Source organism: Triticum aestivum, chromosome 7A (assembly GCF_018294505.1).
Source record: "Triticum aestivum cultivar Chinese Spring chromosome 7A, IWGSC CS RefSeq v2.1, whole genome shotgun sequence".
Lineage (NCBI taxonomy): Eukaryota > Viridiplantae > Streptophyta > Magnoliopsida > Poales > Poaceae > Triticum > Triticum aestivum.
The window spans coordinates 540,776,503-540,801,233 of NC_057812.1; the positions used below are offsets into that span (position 1 = coordinate 540,776,503).

Sequence of the window (24,731 nt, forward strand, 5' to 3'; positions counted from 1 at the left end):
GGAATTTCCCATCGAACGACCACCTTCGTCAACAGAGGAATAGTGTCGGTCATACAGGACTTCACCGCTGCTCATCATGATGTTTGCTAATATGTCGTTTTTTTTCTTTTCTTTTGTCAAACAGTTTGTGTTTTGGCTACATTCTAAAAATGCAGAGGCCGACTGTTGCTCATCATGCTTGTATCCTCTTGACGCTACATTTTAAAGTTAACGAAAGTGTTCTTTATCAGAAAAAATATATGATCATGGCCTTTACTACAACAACAACCATCTGAACACGAGCTAACAGCGTTTGATTTCCTTCTATGATCATGTAGTTTCCTCACTTTCTTTGTCGCCTTATGACGCGAATATTGAAATGGTTGTAAGAATTTGTGTTGGATGCATCTTCGAATGCCTAGGCAGAGAGAGATTTATCTTTACCATCACAAAAATTTAAAAAAACTAATCATAGACAAACTAAAGACACAAACAAATTGTTCAAGCAAACCATTAGGCATTATAAACTTATATCATACTGCCATCTTGTTTGGCCAAGTTTGTAAAGAGCAAATCCAGCACCTCATTACCAAACCAAAGCTGGCATTAATTCACTTCCTCCCTCTCGGTGAGAGATACACGTACAACGGATGGAGCTTGTAGCTGGTGAGCTGCACGGTGTCCACCTTGTCCTCGTCGCCTTCCTTGAGCCTCCAGGCAAAGTCCTGCACGAAGCGCGCAATGGCAGCGCACGAGATGGTCGTCGCCTGCAGGCTCCCGGCGCAGGACCTCCTCCCGGCGCCGAATGCCATGGTCTTGTACATGTCCGCGGCCTCGAACCTCCCATCCATGAACCTCTCCGGCCTCCAATCCTCGGGCTCCTCCCAATCCTTCTTGTTCATGTTGCACCCGAACAGATTGATGACTATCTGAAAAAATTGAGCCATCTTTTCAGAAATCCACGGCCAACAGCCGAAACTTCTTGTATAATCAATTATGAGTGTTGTATGTAGCTCCTTATCCGGTTTCGTCATGTACTTTTAGTATGTAGTATGTACAGTAATAGATAGATACCTCGGTGCCGGCTGGGACGTCGTAGCCGGCCAGTTTGGTGGTCTCATGGACAAACCTTGGAGGCACCAGTGGGACAGGAGAATGGAACCTTAGCGTCTCATGAAACACGGCGCTGAGGTACGGCAGCCGTGGCACGTGATCCTCGGTGACCGTCTCGTCGCCGCACACCTCCCGGATCTCCTGGTAGAGCCGATCCTGATGTGACCAGAATATTTCTGTTAACAATTTGGTACCGACAAGACTAAACCAGAGCAGAGTAGGAAACTCGCCTGTTTTTCTGGGTTTTTAGCAAGCTCATACATTGCCCACTCGGTCGTCACCAAAGTAGTATCTGCAGCCTCGATGACTGCCTCCCACACCAGCATCATCAACTGTTCGTCTGTCAGTGCCTTCTCTGCCAGCAAGAAGTCCAGATAGGATGCCCTGGCCTGTATATCACAATTTTATCGCAGCAAGATGATCAATGAACAGATAGGAGAACTGGATCAGAAATAAACAGTTAGAAGCTATGTGCGTTGTTGCCACCTCGCCGCGCGCAATTCTTTTCTTCTGTTGATGGATCAAGGCTTGCATCACCGCGGTTCGCCTAGATTCTGTGATAAGTACTCTGTTTTCGAAGCTTTTGTTGGGAATCCAGCTGAGGTATGGGAAGAAATCCCTCCAATCAACATCGATTGCACACATCATCATGTCAACCACAGTGATCTGGTAGATTTCATCCTTCGATATCTCCCTCCCAAACTCCTTCACATAAACTGAACCCACATCCTCGCCTAAACTCTGTAATTGTAGCGTGCACTCTCATTATCGCATATAATAAACGAAGTATCTGAAGACTGATTCAAATCAAGAAACTGGTAGTAGCGTCACAATGCATGAGCACACTATTATGAAGCTTGTAGACTTACCTGGATCAAGGACAGGCGGAACAGCTCGTCCTTGAAAACTTCTCTGAAGTTCAGAGGAGAATGTGGGTCGTCAGTCACCAACGTATGGAAAGTGCTTAACATGTTGTCCATCATCATGTCTCTTGTGTCCCTAAATTGTCTCTACACATTTTGCAACCATTTCACCATGAAACGTTAATTAACTGAATGTGTAAACATATGCAAGTGGTGGCCACTAAACTGTATAATTTCCTAAGTGTTAAGACTTGTACCTGAGCAGAAGAGCCCAACATGCCCAACATAACTAAACGCTTCACCATTTTGTGGAAGTCACCGTAGTCACTTGTAGCAACCATCGTTTTATCACGAGTCAGCACTGACAATGCTTTAGGTAGCTTACGAGTAGAAATGGATGAGTATTTCGCAACCATAGCCTGCATATTGAGAAAAGAATAGATGTTCTGGTCAAGTGCGACACATTTGTGTGATGCTTCTATCATTTCTCAATTTTGCATCACAGCATAAATCAATAACTACATGCGTATTTTGTGTATTAATCTGGGCTACCTTGTAGCTTCATAATTGTTTCTGGGTGGTTCTTGGGGGAAAGAGGTCAGTTCATAACTTGTTTGAATCCTCTGTTTTTTTTAAAAGCTCGTTAGAATCCTGGGTTTGTCTCTAGCATGAGAAAAAGAGAGGTAAATATAATGATTATATTAGCTTTGAAGTTCAATTTCTGCGGTGACAAAAGAACTCTTGTATCTAGGTTTGAATTATTATATTTTCCATTTAAAAGAAAATTCGCTGAGATAATGCCAACAAAAGCATACAGAGTAAATGCCAAAAATCAGTCAGAAGACTAAAAGCCCAAGTTGCCACAATTACCCAAAAGTGCAAAAGATGATATTTTGTATTAGAACCTAAAAGTACATTAACAAGTGAATTATGAAAAAAAAGACAGCTTCCGTATTACCTCCTTGGCTACTTCAGAAGAGTTGAGCACAGCTACTGATGAAGCCCCAGTCTTTATGGTGTATATTGGCCCATAAATATCAGACCATTTTGCGAAGGTCTTATGGGGTTTCTTCTCTTTTAACTGGTGCAGATTTCCAATAAGAGGTAAACCAGGAACAGCTGTATGACAATTAAATTAACCACAGGAGAGTTTAGTTTTTCCTTGCAGTAGAATTAGCCGTATTAATTTGAAGGACATAATTTATATTTCAAACAAACCAGTTCGATAATTCGTCCGCATACATGATTAAAAATTATATTCATGCAAATAAATTAAGTAGGTAATTATTTTCTCTCTTTTTCTTAAGTATTTTCAGTAAGTATTGTCAGACGGCCTTAGAAGAGGAGCCTTGGCGCAGCGGTAAAGCTGTTGCCTTGTGACCATGAGGTCACGGATTCGAGTTATGGAAACAGCCTCTTGCAGAAATGTAGGGAAAGGATGCGTACTATAGACGCAAAGTGGTCGGACCCTTCCCCGGACCCTGCACAAGCAGGAGCTACGTGCACCAGGCTGCCCTTCTTTTTTTTTTATTGTGAAACGGCCTTACAAAGTTACAATCATACAATGATACAGCATATATAAATTGTGTCGTAGATTTTTCTAGCAGGCACAACTTTACTGGGAGGTCATGGAGACTTAAATAAGCCAGTATCAAAAGAAGGTGATTGTTGAACACTAGAATAATCCACATCACTAGTAGGGGTCAGCATGTATCTAGGACAATCCAACCGTCATATTTTCGATATAGCAATTATTGCTTCCAGAATTTGGTAAAATTGCTGTTTAGCACAATATATTGTGGTAAAACTACTTCTGTTCACAATGCTCCTGTTTCCAATCTACAATAGTTGCCATTTGATCTAAAACAAATAGTAATTGATTTGTGCGTCCTATGCATAACACGTATAAAGCAATTGTGCTGTCATAAAGCAGGGAACATGCCTTGTCTAATACTCTGTCGGATCCAAAATAAGTGTCGTGGTTTTAGTTCCATGACACTTATTTTGGATCGGAGGGAGTAGCTATTATCAGATGTGTTTGATAAGCATGATTTGGGAATCTACTGCGACTGACAAAGGAACCTCTGGACTCGTTGTTTTCACCTGTTGCTATCCAGGAACTTCACTCTCCAGGCCAAAAGTAAATAGGAACCTACCGAAACTGTGACAGCCAAGAGAAGCATTCCATTCCATTTCATCGCTCCCCCCCCCCCCCCCCAAATAAAATAAATTGTTTGCTGAACATATATATGCATATATCACATTTATTTTGGCAAGGACATATGTATCACATGAATTTGGAAAAGTTCAGAACAGTATGTGTTCCGTAGGAGTCGGGGAATTCCTTTTATTCCAAACGGGGCGGTGGAGTGCTTGCATAAAAGCACATGAAAATGAGAAAACATATTGAGTTGTTTCTATCAGCAGATTTGCTTTCTCTTGTTTTAATAAAAATAGTAAAAGCTCACAGCTGTGGACTGCTCAGGAATATAGCTATATGTTCTTTATCTGTTCTGCAAAAAGTAGAGGATAAGTGAACCTATCATTTATGACAGTAACATCTCATCGCTTCTTTTCAATCAATCGTGTAGCTTTCCGTCTTTGAGCTTATGGAGCACTTTTCCTTGTGAAAGTGCCAACCGGACTGCTCACTGCCCATGCATGGGGACCAAAAGGGACTTGGAAATTGGATTGAAAAAAAAAGGATCTTCTTGGAATGGTGGGAAGTAAAAGATTCTTTATGTTGACATGTTCTTATGTCTAGGGAGTTAGTCATGAAAAGCTAGCTATGTGTTATTTTCCAAATGACTTGTGGATAAATCTGTAAAAAAAATTAAACAAAAAACAGTTCCTTCGTTCATAAATGGATGTCGTTTTGGACATTGACAGGATTTCCAGCATACACCTTTAACCGTTATTTTTTATAAGTATATATTAGTATAGACTTAAAAAAATATATTATAGAATTATCTTTCATCACAAATCTAAAAATACTGTTCCAGCCTTACAACCAGTTTTAATATTTTATTAAGTGTGGCTAGATCTGACTCGACTAAGACTTAACCAAGTCTCAGTCAAGTGATAGAACATATAAAAAGAAGAAAGAAAAATTTAAAAGAAATTTTGCACGGATCTTCATGTAAGATCTCACGAATATAACATGGACTGAGACTTGGTTAAGTCTTAGTCGACTGAGATTTAGCAATCCCGTTTATTTAATGGTCAAAATTGCAGAAGTTTGACTGCATGCTTTCATGCATTTACGAATGGAAGGTAATAAAAGATAAAAGATATAGCAAGTATTTAAAGGTTTTGCCCAAAATAAGAAAGAAGCATGTATAAGCACTAATTGCTTAAGATTTAAAATGTCTAAATTCGCGGATCACTTATTCGGACAAGGTGATCATGCTTATCCAGAAGCCTCTAAGACTTCAAAACCAATAATTTGGCAATAGTAAAAAGATATCTTAGATCTTGTAAATCCGATTGAGCTTGACCTTGAAGTTTTATGGACTTACAACATGTTGTATATTCTTTTATAAAAGTTTATAAACTTCTACGTGTGCATGATTTCCACGTCGACGGTGACGGTCATTTTTCACCTGATAAATATCTACAGTACTATACCTGAACACATAGAAAATAACTCAAGAATATCCTATATAGGAACCTAAAGAAAATTGTGGCATAAAAGCCCAAGTATGGCATGCTCTGCTACATGTATACGAGCATACGTACAACATGGAAGAAGAAAAACGCTATGATACTCTCTCCTTTGTCGTTTTTGATTGAAGGAATCTTAGAATCTTGTCAATCAGGAGATAATTGTCAATTTTTAAATAGGAATTGAAAAAAGTGAGTGATTCGGTTCGAGAGGTCCGGACTGATGTTGGACTTCGAAACAGAGGAAATAGTTGGCCAGCACTTCCAAATATAAACAAAAAAGGCAGCGCGATAGCAAGAGAACAGCACAGGATAGGCCGCAGGTCGAGAGGCGTGCATTCTGACGAGATTGGGTGGGAGGATCGTCACCTGGGGGCGCGTTGGTGCGGCCCGTCCCGACGACGCCGGCCTTGGCGGCGAGCGCGGCGGCCGCGGCCAGCCCGCCGACGGCCGCGGCAGCGGCAGCGACCGCACCTCCTCCGCCCGCCGGGAGCGCCGCAAGCAGGGACTCCATGGGGGTCGTTCGGGCGTGGGGTGGGAGAGGAGAAAAGGTGCCTGGGGCAGTGGCGGTGGCCGTGCGTTCGGCGTGGGGCGTGCGCGCCTTGAGTTTTAGTAGGAGTGAGGCGAAGGGAAAAGCGACAAGGGTCGGGGCAGAGGCATATGGGCGCGGAGCGGAAAGAGGATGCCGGCCCGGCGCTCTATTTGTGCCGACGTGGGTGGATTTGGCACGTGGCCAATTCAGCTGCAATGTCGAACCCTGAATACAGGGGTGCCGCATTCCCTTTTTAGTAGCGCTCATATACACACGCATACACTCATTCCTATGAACACACACGCACATCCTATCCCTATGAGCACATTCGAAAGACTGAGCTGACATATCATCTTGAGATTTACGAAGTCACCGTAGGCGCTTCGTCGTCGACGGGAATGTCTCCTCTCACTGAAAGCGCACCGCCGGAAATCCTGAAATAAATCCAGGAATAATGCGAGCACCAGGATTTGAACCCTGGTGGGTTGGTGATACCATTGTCCACCTAACCAACTCAACCACAGGTTGATTCGCGGGGTGCCGCATTCAATGATTCAACCTGGCGACCTTTTTTTTGGCGAGTTAATAGCATGGCGAAGAGGCTTTTTTTTCCAATTCGTGTGTTCTATCCCAAAATTATGTGGGTAATGCTAACCGATGAACGTTCGCTGGGAAGGAACTCCCAGCGAACGCACTCGTAGCCGTTGGATCGAGATCAAATGATGGTAGTTTTTTTCCAAAAGGAAAAATGTCTTCTTTAGGAATAAATTGCCATGCTAGTCAGAAGAAATTTCCACCCCGTACAACTAAAATTGCCATTGAATCGTTAGTAAATATCATCCTTCCAATGAACGTTCGCCAGCTAAGATCCAATTCGCTAAGCCCCCCTGGGAACAGAAGTCAGAGAGAGCTCCGTCCTTTTATCCATAGTGGGTCTTGATTGTCTATGTCAGGTCGCGTCATGGGACCTATCTGTCATGCACGCAATCGAGGGACTCACGTTGATCAAACGGAGTGTACCGCGTGCCTGCTCCTTTTTGATTTGAGGGCCTGCGTAGAGATGGGAGGTGATTTTGGGGCTAAGTGGTGACGTCGTGTTGATACGTTCATTTTGCATCATGTTTTCCCACTGTTATTTATAGTGTTTCTAATCAATATAACACTTCGTGGAGCAATTCCAATGCCTTTTCTCTCTTAATATGCAAGATTTACATGAAGAGGGAGATTGTTGGCAGCTGGAACTCTGGACCTGAAAAAGCTATGTCAGAGATACCTATTCTACACATCTCCAAATGAGTTGAAATTTCACGGAGTTTTATTTTGAAATAAATAAAAAATATTGAAGTAAAGAAGTACCAGAGGGGGCACCCAGGTGCCCATGAGGCACCAAGCCACACACACACCCCTAGGCGCGCCCTGGTGACTTGTGAGGCCCCTGGCCAGCCTCCGGTGCCCATCTTCTGAAATATAAGCCCATTTTCCCTAGAAAAAAATAAAGAGAGGACTATCGGGACGGAGCGCCGCCGTCTTGAGACGGAACTTGGGCAGGAGCACTTTTGCTCTCCCACGGAGCGATTGTGTCAGAGATAATTTCCTTTGGAAGGGGGAAATCGAAGCCATCATCATCAACAACCTTCTCATCATGGGAGGACCAATATTCATCAACATCTTCACCAGCACCATCTCATCTCAAACCCTAGATCATCTCTTGTATTCAATCTTTGTATCAAAATCTACATGTAGGTTGCTACTAGTGTTGATTACATCCTGTAGTTGATGTAGTTGGTTTATTTGGTGGAAGATTATATGTTCAGATCCATTATGCTATTCAATACCCCTCTGATCTTGGACATGAATATAGTGTGCGAGTAGTCACTTTTGTTCTTGAGAACATGGGAGAAGTCTTGTCATAAGTAATCATGTGAATTGGGTATTCGTTCGATATTTTGATGATATGTATGTTGTTGATTCCCTTAGTGGTGTTATGTGTACGTCGACTACATGACACTTCACCATCTTTGGGCCTAAGCGAATGAATTATGGAGTAGTAATTAGATGATACGTTGCTAGAGTGACAGAAGTTTAAACCCTAGTTTATGCGCTATTCCATAAGGGGCTGATTTGGATCCATATGTTTAATCCTGTGGTTATATTTATCTTAATTCTTCTTTTGTAGTTGTGGATGTTTGCGAGAGGGGTTAATCATAAGTGGGTGGCTTGTTCAATTAAGAATAGAACCCAAGCACCGGTCTACCCACATATCAAATTATCAAAGTAGCGAACATGAATCAAACAAACATGATGGAAGTGACTAGATGAAATTCCCGTGTGTCCTCAAAAACGCTTAGCTTATTATAAGATATCATTCCAGCCTGTCCTTTGCAACAAAAAGGATTGGGCTACCTTGCTGCACCTTAGTTACTATTGCTACTTGTCACTTGCTACAAATTATCTTGCTATCAAACTACTCATTACCGATAATTTCAGTGCTTGCAGAAAATACCTTGCTGAAAACCGCTTGTCATTTTCTTCTGCTCCTTGTTGGGTTCGATGCTCTTACTTATCGAAAGGACTGTGATTGATCCCCTATACATGTGGGTCATCACGTGTGTGTCTTCTTCAGAGGAGTTAATTTGAGGTACTCCATCGCTGCTCTATTCGTGGTCTACTGCCACTTGAGAGGAGGCATGTGATACGAGAACATCAACTTATTGCATGTCCACCATAGCCTCCCAGCTGCCTAGGGATCCTTTCCTATAAAATAATTGGGCCTCCCGCTTTAGGTGTGTCAACTTAAGAAGGTTGACTCCCAATTCCTCGAGGACAAGGCATCATCCAAATCCGTTACTTGGGGCAGCCAGAGCATCACCACTATTGGGGGGATGATTTTCCTGAAGTCGGTGCTATCTTCCCAAGCAACCTACTTCATCGACCCCACCCCACCCCGCCCCCCCCCCTAATTGTCCCCCAGAGCTCCATTCATAGTGTCAAAAAGATCAAGCGTGCCTTTCTTTGGCTGGAGCGAACAATACAACCGGTGCAAAATGCAAAGTCAACCCAGACACCGTTTGTCGTCCGCTTGAATATGGGGGCCTTGGTGTGCTGAAAACAAACAAATTTGCAAGGGCACTTAGGCTAAGAGCACTCCGACATTCCCTCTTTCCGGAAGAAACTGTTGTTTATGGGAAGTTGGGGCAAAAAAACATCTCCAATAGTTCCCGTAAACCATCCATATCTTTATAGGATCCTTTAAACTAGGCCCTTTCTTCCCTCAGATTTACGGGAAGATGATCTTCCCGTAAAATTTTGGTGGGCTAGAAACCTCCTAAAACTTTACCACGTGCCCCGCCAGAACAATGCGGTCCTGCCAAAACCACACACGAACGCCATCGGAACGCCATCGCACCGTCGCTGCCCGATGATGGTGTCTTGGACCAGGGGTGCTCACCACATCGCCTCCCGTCCAGGAGGGTCGGGCCGAGTATCCCCATGATGATTTATTGGTGGGCCATGTTTGTCAAAGCGCACAACACCATGATGGGATGTTTTTGAAGACTTGGCACATACTCCAAGACTTAGAGGTCGTCTAACCCATGATTACCCTAGATGTAACCGACCTATGTGTAAACCCTAGGCACCCTAGTGTCTATATAAGCCAAGGGGAAGGGCTTGTTGACGACACACAACGATCTCGGGGCAAATCAACATATAATCTGTATTCCCTCAAATAAATACAATCAAAGTAGGGCATAGGGGATTATCTCTTCGGGAGAGCCTGAAACTGGGTAAAATCCCGTGTCCCTATTACCATCACACCAAGACTACCAGTTTGGGACCCCTTACCTGAGATCTGCTGGGTTTGACTCCATCATTGGTGGCCCATACAGGTCCCTCTAAGTAGTCACAGACGACCGGTTCGAGACTCCCTATCAAGATCTGTTGGATTTGACTCCATCACCCGTGCCGGAACACCATCATCATTGACATCAAAACGTCGCCGTGCCGCCACGCCCGCCCACTGACATGCCTCTGCCTAGCACCACGCCTATGTCGTTGCTTGCATTGTCCCTCGTCGGTGGCCCTTCCCCGCCCATCGCTACGCCGACTCGCGCCGGCAGCCATCGCACCACCTCGCACTGCCCTTCGCCGGAAGCCATCACGCATGTCACTGACTGGTGGGTCCTAGGCCATTATCTATTGTTTGTTTATTTGAAATGTGTTATAATGGATTTAGGGGAAGAAGTTTATGAGAACTTACAAAATTAGCTCTGGGGCAACTTCCCCTAAACTTACGATCATTCCGTAAAACGAGTTTTACGGAAAGTTTTTTAAGGAAGCTATTGGAGTTGCGCTAAGATGGATTTGGTTTGAGTGGAAGGAACTGGCCAAAACATGAGTCGGGTTGGGAAACCCTTGTGACGATGCGGACCACGACTTCTTTTACGCCTCCACGACCATCACTGCTCGCAATGGTGCACACATGCCTTTTTGGGACGCTCCGTGGGTGCAAGACCGGAAGCCCAAAGACACCGCTCTGCTAATTTTTTTGAGGCATTTACGAGAAAAAAATAGAAGATAAGAAAGCCTTGAAAGATGATCCTTGGATCTCTAAGTTCAAAAGGATCTCGAATTTCTCCATTGCGCACTTCTGCAAATTTGTTGAGCTATGGGCCATCCTTCATGATTTTCAACTCTATGACAACATCGAGGATGATATTGCTTGGAAGCAAATTGTTAGTGATCACTACTCAATGGTGTCCGCCAACAAACCCAGTTCCTTGTCCTGACCCGATCCCCTATGAAGAGCACGGTTTGGAAAGCTTGGATGTCGCCAAAAGTATAGTTCTTCACTTGGTTAGCTCTATGCAAAATAGAGTTTGGCCTGTGGAAAGATTAGCCAAAATAGGTTGGCCAAACTATGGGCTATGCCCCATTTGTATGCACGTGTAGCAATCCGTAGACCACCTCTTCTTCTAGTGCAAATTCATCACTAGACTTTGGGCATGATTAAGGTTTGGCTCCAACTTGAGAGCATCGATACTTCTGTTTGGCACCTCATTCATTCCACCAAGGAGAGGTGGATTGGACTATGCCACACTGCCATTGCCAATAGGAAGGCCATGGCTTCGCTTGCCATGTTGGCCTCATGCACCATATGGAATGAAATAAACGCTTGTATCTTCCCTCACAAAAAAGCCCCGCCGATTGTCCTACTACTCAACATCAAGGAGGCTGATCTAGGAGGAGTGGCGAGTTACTCCAGGCCGGCACAACGGGGATCACGAAGACACGGGCATCGTCGTTGCAGTCGACGATGTTGCGTCGTATCGCGCCTCTAGTGCTTGCGACCGCGCCATCCGCCATCGATGCGAGTGTAGTCGCGCCATGTAGGCAGAGAAATAAGCCGGTTGCACGGATGTCAATGAGGTGGCGTCAGCACGTCCGCACCCTCCATCATCATCGAGGAGAAGTAGAACACGGGAGGTTGCCGCCGCTTGTATCCCATGGAGGCCACCACCGGCACGTCTCCGGCTTGCACAGTCGGTGACTTGTCTGGGCTCCACGGACGCACCTTCCCCTCTGGCTGAGGCACCCTCTTCGCCACTCCGATGAGCGGCGTAGTCGGGCATAGGAAAGATACAAAGGAATAATATGCCTCCGGGACTCCGGGCAGTCCGGTTAGCGGGCTGCCGGACATGGAGAAGACAAAGAGATCTACCGCGGCCGGCCATAGACTAGTGTAGTGTATCCGTGTCATGGGAGTGGAGCTCCGCGCGACTATACGTGCACATAGTTTTACCTTTTTAGTTAAAATATGCCCAAAATGTAACCGTTTTCATCTAGTTTGTATGAAATATGTCATGTTTGTATGAAAACCGGTTGTGTTTGCATGAATTTCATCCGCTTTGTTGAATCTAGATGGCCAAACCAAATGGATAGATCGGAGATAAATACAAAGCTATCATAATCATGCATAATAAAGTTCAGAAAAGACTCAGTTACTTTCATTGAATAATCTGATCATAAACTCATAATTCATCAGATCTCAACAAATACACCGCAAAAGAAGATTACATCGGATAGAACTCCAAGAAGATCTAGGAGAACATTGTATTGAAGATCTAAGAGAGAGAAGAAGCCATCTAGCTACTAGCTATGGACCCGTAGATCTGTGGTGAACTACTCACACATTATTGGTAGGGTAGCAAGGTTGATGTAGAAGCCCTCCGTGATCGATTCCCCCTCCGGCAGAGTACCGGAAAAGGCATACAGATGGGATCATGGAAGAATAGAAGCTTATGGCAGTGGAAAATTTTGGGTGGCTCTATGGGGTTTCCCCAATATTTGAGAATTTATAGGGGTGAAATTAGGTCGGACAGAGCCACGTGCAGCCCACAAGGCATCAGGGCACGCCTACCCCCCAGGGCGCGCCCTGTTGCCTTGTCGTTTCCTCATTTGTTATCTAGTCTCCTCATGAACCTTCTAGGGTCTCTTTGGTCTAGAAAAAATCATCAAAAAGTTTTGTAGCGTTTGGACTCCGTTTGGTACTGATTTTCTGGAAAACCAAAAACAAGCTGGAAACAACAACTGGCACTAGGCACCGGGTTAATATGTTAGTCCCAAAAATAATATAAAATTGCATACTAAAGCATATAAAATATACAAGATTGATAATATAATAGCATGAAACAATGAAAAAGTATAGATACGTTGGAGCCGTATCAACTACAAGTTGGGAGATCCAACTTACCCTTCATTTGAACCACAATGTTGCATCTCTCCAACATCGATGGGGGATCATTCAAAGGGAAGTGAACAAGTACATCGACTACTGTTCAAAAGTGCTTAGCCGCCCTCAAAGTGGGATGGGAGTGGCAACCCACATAAGCCAAATTACTTTATCTTGTCATCATTTGCATATGCTTGTTTTTGTTGCATTATCATGCTCATACATATTTTGTTCGCTAGATAGTGGTGGCGGCACTATGTATCAAGAAATGGAGAAGAAGTCATTTGGTTTTAGCCATTGTTGGGTGATACTGAATGGCAAAACAAAGTGGACACAACTTGTGGCTGGTCTCAAGGCCGACAAGAAGAGGAATGATGGCCCAAGCTCCCAACAATCAATTGGATTGGACGTAGAAGAGAAAGATGATGTAGTGGAGAATGGAAGAGCCACCGTGCCCAAAGATAACTGGCAAGTGATGGAAAACAAGTGGGAGAAGGCAAGCACCTTCGGTGACGTTGTGTCTACAAAAATGTCCACCCATGGACAAGCATTTTTTCGGTTAGGGAGACAAGAAAGAGGAGAGGTACAAGCTCATGTTGGATGCCCAAAAAAGAGGATGGATTGGGACCGGAAGAGGGCGGAGAATAAGATAGAAATTGAGAGGGAGAAGATCGAGTTGGAGAAGAAAGAGGTGGCGATCAAATGAGAGCTCGAGAAGGCCAAGACATTTGGAGAGATTGAGCTTGAGAATGATAGGATGCAAATCGCATAGGAGGCGGAGGATGCAAAGCTAATGTTGGCAGACGAAAGCCTATTGGATTAGCATGCAAAGAAGTGACTTGCGGGGATGAACAAGGAGATCAATGACCGTAAGAAGTACGAGGCAGTGAGGCCAACTCCAACGCACGACCCCAAATGGACGTTCGTTTCATCCGCTTTTCGTCATTTTGGGGGAGGCAATGAGCCCGCATTTCAGCCGCATCTTATCTACATACATTTTATTTTTGCAAACACATATCTTTTATTTCCATCCTTTATTTTTGATACATGAACCACATCATCAAATCTTGACTATAATAGTAAGACCAAAGAAAACAAGAACCACAAGAAGACATTTTAGAAGATATCCAATTTCCATAACTTCTCCTGTATGTTGGATTTGTTGGGGAACATAGTAATTCAAAATTTTGCCTATGATCACGCAAGATCTATCTAGGAGAAGCATAGCAACGAGCGGGAAGAGTGAGTCCACGTACCCTCGTAGACCGAAAGCGGAAGCATTAAGTAACACGGTTGATGTAGTCGAACGTCTTCGCGATTCAACCGATCAAGTACCGAATGCACGGCACCTCCGCGATCTGCACACGTTCAGCTCGGCGACATCCCTTGAACTCTAGATCAAGCTGAGGCCGAGGGAGAGTTTTGTCAGCATGACGGTGTGGTGACGGTGATGATGAAGTTACCGACACAGGGCTTCGCCTAAGCACTACGACAATATGACCGAGGTGGAAATCTGTGGAGGGGGGCACCACACACGGTTAAGAGATCAACTTGTGTGTCTATGGGGTGCCCCCCTCCCCCGTATATAAAGGAGTGGATGAGGGGGCCGTCCGGTCTCATGGGGTGCGCCCCAAGGGACGAATCCTACTCCTACTAGGAGTAGGTTCCCCCCTGTCCTAGTTCAACTAGGAGGGGAAGGAAAGGGAAGAAGGAGAGAAGGAAAGGGGGGCCGGCCCCTCTCCCAATTTGGATTGGGCTTAGGGGGGCGCGCCCCTCCTCTTGGCCGCCTCCTCCTCTCTTGCACCAAAGCCCATGAAGGCCCATTAACCCCCCGGGGGGTTCCGGTAACCCCCGATACTCCGGAAAATGCTCAAACCTATCCGAAACCTTTCTGGTGTCCAAACATAACCTTCCAATATATCAATCTTTATGTCTCGGCCATTTTGAGACTCCTCGCCATGTCCGTGATCATATTCGGGACTCGGAACAACCTTTAGTACATCAAATCACATAACTCACAATACATATCGTCATCGATGTTAAGCGTGCGGACCCTACGGGTTCGAGAACTATGTAGACATGACCGAGACTCATCTCCAGTCAATAACCAATAGCGGAACCTGGATGCTCATATTGGTCCTACATATTCTATGAAGATCTTTATCAGTCAAACCGCATAACAACATACGTTGTTCCCTTTGTCATCGATATGTTACTTGCCCGAGATTCGATTGCCGGTGTAATCATACCTAGTTCAATCTCGTTACCGACAAGTCTCTTTACTCGTTCCGTAATGCAACATCCCGCAACTAACTCTGTAGTCACATTGCTTGCAAGGCTTATAGTGACGTGTATTACCGAGAGGGCCCAGAGATACCTCTCCGACAATCGGAGTGACAAATCCTAATCTCGATCTATGCCAACTCAACAAACACCATCAGAGACACCTGTAGAGCATCTTTATAATTAACCAGTTACGCTGTGACATTTGATAGCACACAAAGTGTTCCTCCGGTATTCGGGAGTTACATAATCTCATAGTCATAGGAACATGTATAAGTTATGAAGAAAGCAATAGCAATAAACTAAACGATCATAGTGCTAAGCTAACGGATGGGTCATGTCAATCACATCATTCTCTAATGATGTGATCTTGTTTATCAAATGACAACTCATGTCTATGGTTAGGAAACTTAACCATCTTTGATTAACGAGCTAGTCAAGTAGAGGCATACTAGTGACACTCGGTTTGTCTATGTATTCACACATGTACTAAGTTTCCGGTTAATACAATTCTAGAATGAATAATGAACATTTATCATGATATAAGGAAATATAAATAACAACTTTATTATTGCCTCTAGGGCATATTTCCTTTAGTCTCCCACTTGCACTAGAGTCAATAATCTAGATTACATTGTAATGATTCTAACACCCATGGAGTCTTGGTGCTGATCATGTTTTGCTCGTGAGAGAGGCTTAGTCAACGGGTCTGCAACATTCATCTCTGTATGTATCTTGCAAATCTCTATGTCTCCCTCCTTGACTTGATCACGGATGGAATTGAAGCGTCTTTGGATGTGCTTGGTTGTCTTGTGAAATCTGGATTCCTTTGCCAAGGCAATTGCACCAGTATTGTCAAAAAAGATTTTTCATTGGACCCGATGCACTAGGTATGACACCTAGATCGGATATGAACTCCTTCATCCAGACTCCTTCATTTGTTGCTTCCGAAGCAGCTATGTACTCCTCTTTGCACGTAGATCCTGCCATGATGCTCTGCTTGGAAATGCACCAACTTACAGCTCCTCCATTTAATAAAAACACATATCCGGTCTGTGACTTAGAGTCATCCAGATCAGTGTCAAAAATTTGCATCAACGTAATCATTTACGACAAGCTCTTTGTCACCTCCATAAACAAGAAACATATCCTTAGCCCCTTTCAGGTATTTCAGGATGTTCTTGACCGCTGTCTAGTGATCCACTCCTGGATTACTTTGGTACCTCCCTGCTAAACTAATAGCAAGGCACACATTAGGTTTGGTACACAGCATTGCATACATGATAGAACCTATGGCTGAAGCATAGGGAGTGACTTTCATTTTCTCTTTATCTTCTGCAGTGGTCGGGCATTGAGTCTGACTCGACTTCACACATTGTAACACATGCAAGAACCCTTTCTTTGCTTGGTCCATTTTGAACTTCTTCAAAACTTTATCAAGGTATGTGCTTTGTGAAAGTCCAATTAAGCGTCTTGAACTATCTCTATAGATCTTGATGCCCAATATATAAGCAGCTTCACCGAGGTCTTTCATTGAAAAATTCTTATTCAAGTATCCTTTTATACTATTCAGAAATTTAGTATCATTTCCAATCAACAATATTGAAGGAAATATGCCCTAGAGGCAATAATAAAGTTGTTATTTATATTTCCTTATATCATGATAAATGTTTATTATTCATGCTAGAATTGTATTAACCAAAAACTTAGTACATGTGTGAATACATGGACAAACAGAGTGTCCCTAGTATGCCTCTACTTGACTAGCTCGTTAATCAAAGATGGTTAAAGTTTCCTAGCCATGGACATGTGTTTTCATTTGATGAATGAGATCACATCATTACAGAATGATGTGATGGACTAGACCCATCCGCTAGCTTAGCACTATGATCGTTTAGTTTATTGCTATTGCTTTCTTCATGACTTATACATGTTCCTATGACTATGAGATTATGCAACTCCCGAATACGGGAGGAACACTTAGTGTGCTATCAAATTTCACAACATCACTAAGATGCTCTACAGGTGTATCCGATGGTGTTTGTTGAGTTGGCATAGATCGAGATTAGGATTTGTCACTCTGATTGTCAGAGAGGCATCTTTGGGCCCTCTCGGTAATGCACATCACTATAAGCCTTGCAAGTAATGCGACTAATGAGTTAGTTACGGAATGATGCATTACGGAACGAGTAAAGAGACTTGTCGGTGACGAGATTGAACTAGGTATGATGATATCGACAATCGAATCTTGGGCAAGTAACATACCGATGACAAAGGGAACAACATATGTTGTTATGCGGTTTGACCGATAAAGATCTTCGTAGAATATGTAGGAACCAATATGAGCATCCAGGTTCCGCTGTTGGTTACTGACCGGAGACGAGTCTCGGTCATGTCTGCATAGTTCTCGAACCCATAGGGTCCGCACGCTTAACGTTCGATGACGATATGTACTGTGAGTTATGTGATTTTATGTACCGAAGGTTGTTAGGAATCCCGGATGTGATCACAGACATGACGAGTAGTCTCAAAGTGGTCGAGACATGAAGATTGATATATTGGAAGGTTATGTTTGGATACCGGGAAGGTTTCGGATAGGTTCGGGCATTTTCCGGAGTACCGGGGGGTTACCGGAACCCCCCCGGGGGTTAATGGGCCTTCATGGGCTTTAGTGGAAGAGAGAGGAGGCGGCCAAGAGGAGGGACGTGCCCCCTAAGCCCAATCTGTATTGGGGAGGGGGCCGGCCCCCCTTTCCTTCTTCTCCTCTTCCCCTTCCTTCCCCCTCCTAGTTGGACTAGGAAAGGGGGGAACCTACTCCTTGTAGGAGTAGGATTCCCCCCCCCCTTGGGGCGCGCCCTATGAGGCCGGCCAGCCCCCTCCTCCACTCCTTTATATACGGGGAAGGGGGCACCCCATAGATACACAAGTTGATTTCTTAGCCGTGTGCGGTGCCCCCTCCACAGATTTCCATCTCGGTCATATTGTCGTAGTGCTCTCCCTCGCCCTCAGTGGGATCTAGAGTTCGAGGGACGTCACCGAGCTGAGTGTGTGTTGATTGCGGAGGTGTCGTGCGTCCGATACTTGATCGGTTGGATCACGAAGACGTTCGAATACATCAACCGTGTTACTCAACGCTCCCGCTTTTGGTCTACGAGGGTACGTAGACACACTCTCCCCTCTTGTTGCTATGCATCTCCTAGATAGATGTTGCGTGATTGTAGGAATTTTTTTGAAATACTGCGTTCCCCAATAGTGGTATCAGAGCCAGGTCTATGCGTAGATGTTATATGCACGAGTAGAAAACAAAGGAGTTGTGGGCGAGGGTATATACATATTGCTTTTCGTCACTAGTTGTTTCTTAATTCAGCGGTATTGTTGGATGAAACGACCCGGACCGACATTACATGACCGCGTTCATGAGACTAGTTCTACCGACATGCTTTGCACGCAGGTGGCTGGCGGGTGTCAGTTTCTCCAACTTTAGTTGAATCGGATTCAATGAGCAGGGTTCTTTTTGAAGATCAAAAAGCAATCACTATACCACGTTGTGGTTTTAATGCGTAGGTAAGAACGGTTCTTGCTAGATTCCCGTAGCAGCCACATAAAACTTGCAACAACAAAGTAGAGGACGTCTAACTTGTTTTTGTAGGGCATGTTGTGATGTGATATGGTCAAGACGTGATTAGATAAATTGTTGTATGAGATGATCATGTTTTGTAACACAGTTATAGGCAACTGGCAGGATCCATATGGTTGTAGCTTTATTGTATGAAATGCAATCGCCATGTAATTGCTTTACTTTATCACTAAGTGGTAGCGATAGTCGTAGAAGCAATAGTTGGCAAGACGACAACGATCCTACGATGGAGATCAAGGTGTCAAGCCGGTGACGATGGTGATCATGATGGTGCTTTGGAGATGGAGATCAAAGGCACAAGACGATAATGGCCATATCATATCACTTATATTGATTGCATGTGATGTTTATCCTTTATGCATCTTATTTTGCTTAGTACGACGGTAGCATTATAAGATGATCTCTCACTAAAATTTCAAGGTATAAGTGTTCTCCCAGAGTATGCACCGTTGCGACAGTTCTTCGTGTTGAGACACCATGTGATGATCAGGTGTGATAATCTCTACGTTCACATACAATGGGTGCAAGCCAGTTTTGCACAAGCAGAATACTCAGGTTAAACTTGACGAGCCTAGAATATGCAGATATGGCCTCGGAACTGAGACCGAAAGGTCGAGCGTGAATCATATAGTAGATATGATCAACATAGTGATGTTCACCATTGAAAACTTCTCCATCTCACGTGATGATCAGACATGGTTTAGTTGATTTGGATCACGTGATCATTTAGATGACTAGAGGGATGTCTATCTAAGTGGGAGTTCTTAAGTAATATGATTAATTGAACTTTAATTTATCATGAAGTTAGTCCTGATAGTATTTGCATATCTATGTTGTAGATCAATTGCTCGCGTATAGCTTCCCCGTTTTATTTATGATATGTTCCTAGAGAAAACTATGTTGAAAGATGTTAGTAGCAATGATGTGGACTAGATCCGTGATCTGAGGATTATCCTCATTGCTGCACAGAAGAATTATGTCCTTGATGCACCGCTAGGTGACAGACCTATTGCAGGAGCAGAGGCAGACGTTATGAACGATTAGCAAGCTCGGTATGATGACTACTTGATAGTTTAGTGAGCCATGCTTTAAGGCTTAGAACCAGGACTTCAAAGACGCTTTGAATGCCACTGAGCATATTAGATGTTCCAAGAGTTGAAATTAGTATTTCGGACTCATGCCCGTGTCGAGAGGTATGAGACCTCTGACAGTACTTTGCCTACAAGATGGAGGAGAATAGCTCAACCAGTGAGCATGTGCTCAGATTGTCTGGGTACTACAATTCTTGAATCAAGTGGGAGTTAATCTTCCACATAAGATAGTGATTGACAGAGTTCTCTAGTCACTATCACCAAGTTACTGGAACTTAGTGACGAACTATAATATGCAAGGGATGACGTAAAATGATTCCCGAGCTCTTCACGATGCTGAAATCAGCGAAGGTAGAAATCAAGAAAAGTAGCAAGTGTTAATGGTTGACAAGACCACTAGTTTAAAGTAAAAGGGCAAGGGAAAGAAAGGGAACTTCAAGAAGAATGACAAGCAAGTTGCCACTCCCATGAAGAAGCCCAAAGCTAGACCCAAGCCTAAAACTGACTGCTTCTACTACAAAGGAAATGGTCACTGGAAGCGGAATTGTCCTAAATACTTGGTGAATAAGAAGGATGGAAAAGTGAAAAAAAGTATATATGATATACATGTTATTGATGTGTACTTTACTAGTGTTCATAGTAGCCCCTGGGTATTTGATACTGGTTCAGTTGCTATGATTAGTAACTTCAAACAGGATTTACAAAATGAACAGAGACTAGTTGAGGGCGAGGTGATGATGTGTGTTGGAAATAATTCCAAGGTTGATAAGATCACCATCGCACCCTCCCTTTACCTTCGGGATTAGTGTTGAACCTAAAATAAATGTTATTTGGTGTTTGCGTTGAGCATAATATGATTGGATCATGTTTATTGCAATACAGTTATTCATTTAAGTCAAAGAATAATTATTATTCTGTTTACATGAATAAAACTTCTATGGTCATACACCCAAGGTGAATGGTTTATTGAATCTCAATCGTAGTAATACACATATTCATAATATTGATGCCAAAAGATGCAAAGTTGATAATGATAGTGCAACATACTAGTGGCACTGCCATTTATGTCATATTGGTGTAAAGCGCATGAAGAAACTCCATCCGGATGGACTTTTGGAATCACTTGATTATGAATCATTTGATGCTTGTGAACCATGCCTCATGGGCAAGATGACTAAGACTCCGTTCTCCAGAACAATGCAGTGAACCACTAACTTATTGGAAATAATACATACTGATGTATGCGATCTGATGAGTGTTGAGGCTCGTGGCGGGTATCGTTATTTTCTGACCTTCACAGATGATTTAAACATATATGGGTATATCTACTTAATGAAACACAAGTCTGAAACATTTGAAAAGTTCAAAGAAATTCAGAGTGAAGTTAAGAATCATCGTAACAAGACAATAAAGTTTCTACGATCTGATCGCAGAGGCAAATATTTGAGTTATGAGTTTGGCCTTCATTTAAAAACAATGTGGAATAAGTTTCACAACTTATGCCACCTGGAACACCACGGAGTAATGGTGTGTCTGAACGTCGTAACCGTACTTTATTAGATATGGTGCGATCTATGATGTCTCTTATCGATTTACCACTGTCATTTTGGGGTTATGCATTAGAGACAACTACATTCATGTTAAATAGGGCACCGTCTAAAAATCCGTTGAGATGACACCGTATGAACTGTGGTTTAGCAAGAAACCTAAGCTATCGTTTCTTAAAGTTTGGGGTTGCAATGCTTATGTGAAAAAGTTTCAACCTAATAAGCTCGAACCCAAATCGAAGAAGTGTGTCTTAATAGGATACCCAAAAGAAACTATTGGGTACACCTTCTATCACAGATCCGAAGGCAAGATCTTTGTTGCTAAAAGTGAATCCTTTCTAGAGAAGGAGTTTGTCTTGAAAGAAGTGAGTGGGAGGAAAGTAGAACTTGATTAGGTAATTGTACCTTCTCTCGAATTGGAAAGTAGCTCATCACTGAAATCAGTTCCAGTGATGCCTACACCAATTAGTGAGGAAGTTAATGATGATGATCATGAAACTTCAGATCAAGTTACTACCGAACCTCATAGGTTAACCAGAGTATGTTCCGCACCTTAGTGGTACGGTAATCCTGTTCTAGAAATCATGTTACTAGACCATGATGAACCTACGAACTATGAGGAAGCGACGATGAGCCCAGATTCCACGAAATGGCTTAAGGCCATGAAATCTGAGATGGGATCCATGTGTGAGAACAAAGTATGGACTTCGATTGACTTTCCCGATGATCGGTGATCCATTCAGAATAAATGGATCTTAAGGAGGAAGACGGACGCTGATAGTAGTGTCACTATCTACAAAGCTCGAATTGTCGCAAAAGGTTTTCGACAAGTTCAAGGTGTTGACTACGGTGAGATTTTCTCACTCGTATCGATGCTTAAAAGTCTGTCCAAATCATGTTAGCAGTTGTCGCATTTTATGAAATATGGAAAATGGATATGAAAACTACATTCCTTAATGGATTTATTAAAAAGAGTTGTATATGATGCAACTAGAAGGTTTTGTCAATCCTAAAGGTGTTAACAAAGTGTGCAAGCTCCAGCGATCTATCTATGGACTGGTGCAAGCATCTCGGAGTTGGAATATATGCTTTGATGAGTTGACCAAAGCATATAGTTTTATACAGACTTGCGGTGAAGCCTGTATTTATAAGAAAGTGAGTGGGAGCACTACAACCTTTCTGATAAGTATATGTGAATGACATATTGTTGATCGGAAATGATGTAGAATTTTCTGGAAAGCATAAAGGATAATTTGAAAGGAGTTTTTCAAAGAAAGAATTACCTGTAAGGCTACTTACATATTGGGCATCAAGATCTATAAAGATAGATCTAGACGCTTGATAAGACTTTCGATGAGTACATACCTTGATAAGATTTTGGAGGAGTTCAAAATGGATCAGTCAAAGAAGGAGTTCTTGCCTGAGTTGTAAGGTGTGAAATTGAGTAAAGACTCAAAACCCGGCCATGGCAGAAAATAGAAAGAGAATGAAAAGTCATTCCCTATGCCTCAGTCATAGGTTCTATAAAGTATGCTATGCTGTGTACCAGACCTATTGTATACCTTAGCATTATTTTGGCAAGGGAGTACAATAGTGATCTAGGAGTAGATCACTGGACAGCGGTCAAAATTATCCTTAGAGGACTAAGGAAATATTTCTCGGTTATGGAGGTGATAAAAGAGTTCGTCGTAAAGAGTTACGTCGATGCAAGCTTTTTACACCGATCTAGATGACTCTAAGTCTCGATCTAGATACATATTGAAAGTGGGAGCAATTAGCTAGAGTAGCTCCATGCAGAGTATTGTAGACATAGAAATTTGCAAAATACATACGGATCTGAATGTTGCAGACTCATAGACTAAACTTCTCTCACAAGGAAAACATGATCACTCTTTGGGTGTTAATCACATAGCAATGTGAACTAGATTATTGACTCTAGTAAACCCTTTGGGTATTAGTCACATGAAGATGTGAACTAATCACATAAAGGTGTGAACTATTGGTGTGAAATCACATGACGATGTGAACTAGATTATTGACTCTAGTGCAAATGGGAGACTGAAGGAAATATGCCATAGAGGCAATAATAAAGTTGTTATTTATATTTCCTTATATCATGATAAATGTTTATTATTCATGCTAGAATTGTATTAACCGAAAACTTAGTACATGTGTGAATACATAGACAAACAGAGTGTCCCTAGTATGCCTCTACTTGACTAGCTCGTTAATCAAACATGGTTAAAGTTTCCTAGCCATGGACATGTGTTGTCATTTAATGAACGGGGTCACATCATTAGAGAATGATTTGATGGACTAGACCCATCCTATAGCTTAGCACTATGATCGTTTAGTTTATTGATATTGCTTTCTTCATGACTTATACATGTTCCTATGACTATGAGATTATGCAACTCCCGAATACCGGAGGAACACTTAGTGTGCTATCAAACATCAGAACGTAACCGGGTGATTATAAAGATGCTCTACAGGTGTCTCTAATGGTGTTTGTTGAGTTGGCATAGATCAAGATTAGGATTTGTCACTCCGATTGTCCGAGAGGTATCTCTGGGCCCTCTCGGTAATGCAATCACTATAAGCCTTGCAAGAAATGTGACTAATGAGTTAGTTGAGGGATGATGCATTACAAAACGAGTAAAAAGACTTGTCGGTGACGAGATTGAACTAGGTATTGAGATACCGATGATCGAATCTCGGGCAAGTAACATACCGATGACAAAGGGAACAACATATGTTGTTATGCGGTTTGACCGATAAAGATCTTCGTAGAATATGTAGGAACCAATATGAGCATCTAGGTTCCGCTATTGGTTATTGACCGGAGATGAGTCTCAGTCATGTCTACATAGTTCTCGAACCCGTAGGGTCCGCACGCTTAACGTTCGATGAAGATATGTACTGTGAGTTATGTGATTTGATGTACCGAAGGTTGTTCGGAATCCCGGATGTGATCACGGACATGATGAGGAGTCTCTAAGTGGTCGAGACATGAAGATTGATATATTGGAAGGTTATGTTTGGATACCGGAAATGTTTCGGATAGGTTCAGGCATTTTCCGGAGTACCGGGGGGTTACCGGACCCCCCCCCCCCCCCCCCCGAGGGGGGGGGGGTTAATGGGCCTCATGGGCTTTAGTGGAAGAGAGAGGAGGCGGCCAAGAGGAGGGGCGCCCCCCTTTCCTTCCTCTCCTGTTCCCCTTCCTCCCCCTCCTAGTTGGACTAGGAAAGGGGGGAACCTACTCCTAGTAGGAGGGGGGAACCTACTCCTAGTAG

General features: G+C 43.2%; 1 protein-coding gene across 1 annotated transcript; it reads right to left on the reverse strand.

The window, feature by feature from the left end:
- Positions 1 to 476: 476 nt before the first annotated feature.
- On the reverse strand, positions 477 to 6,285 carry LOC123148035 (ent-kaurene oxidase 2). Its single transcript, XM_044567390.1, has 8 exons — positions 5,988 to 6,285; positions 2,914 to 3,074; positions 2,213 to 2,374; positions 1,962 to 2,102; positions 1,579 to 1,833; positions 1,323 to 1,481; positions 1,054 to 1,248; positions 477 to 908 (listed from the first exon to the last, which is right to left on the reverse strand). The coding sequence occupies exons 1-8, from the start codon at positions 6,130 to 6,132 to the stop codon at positions 591 to 593; spliced, it is 1,536 nt and encodes a 511-aa protein (XP_044423325.1). The 5' UTR covers positions 6,133 to 6,285; the 3' UTR covers positions 477 to 590.
- Positions 6,286 to 24,731: the final 18,446 nt, after the last annotated feature.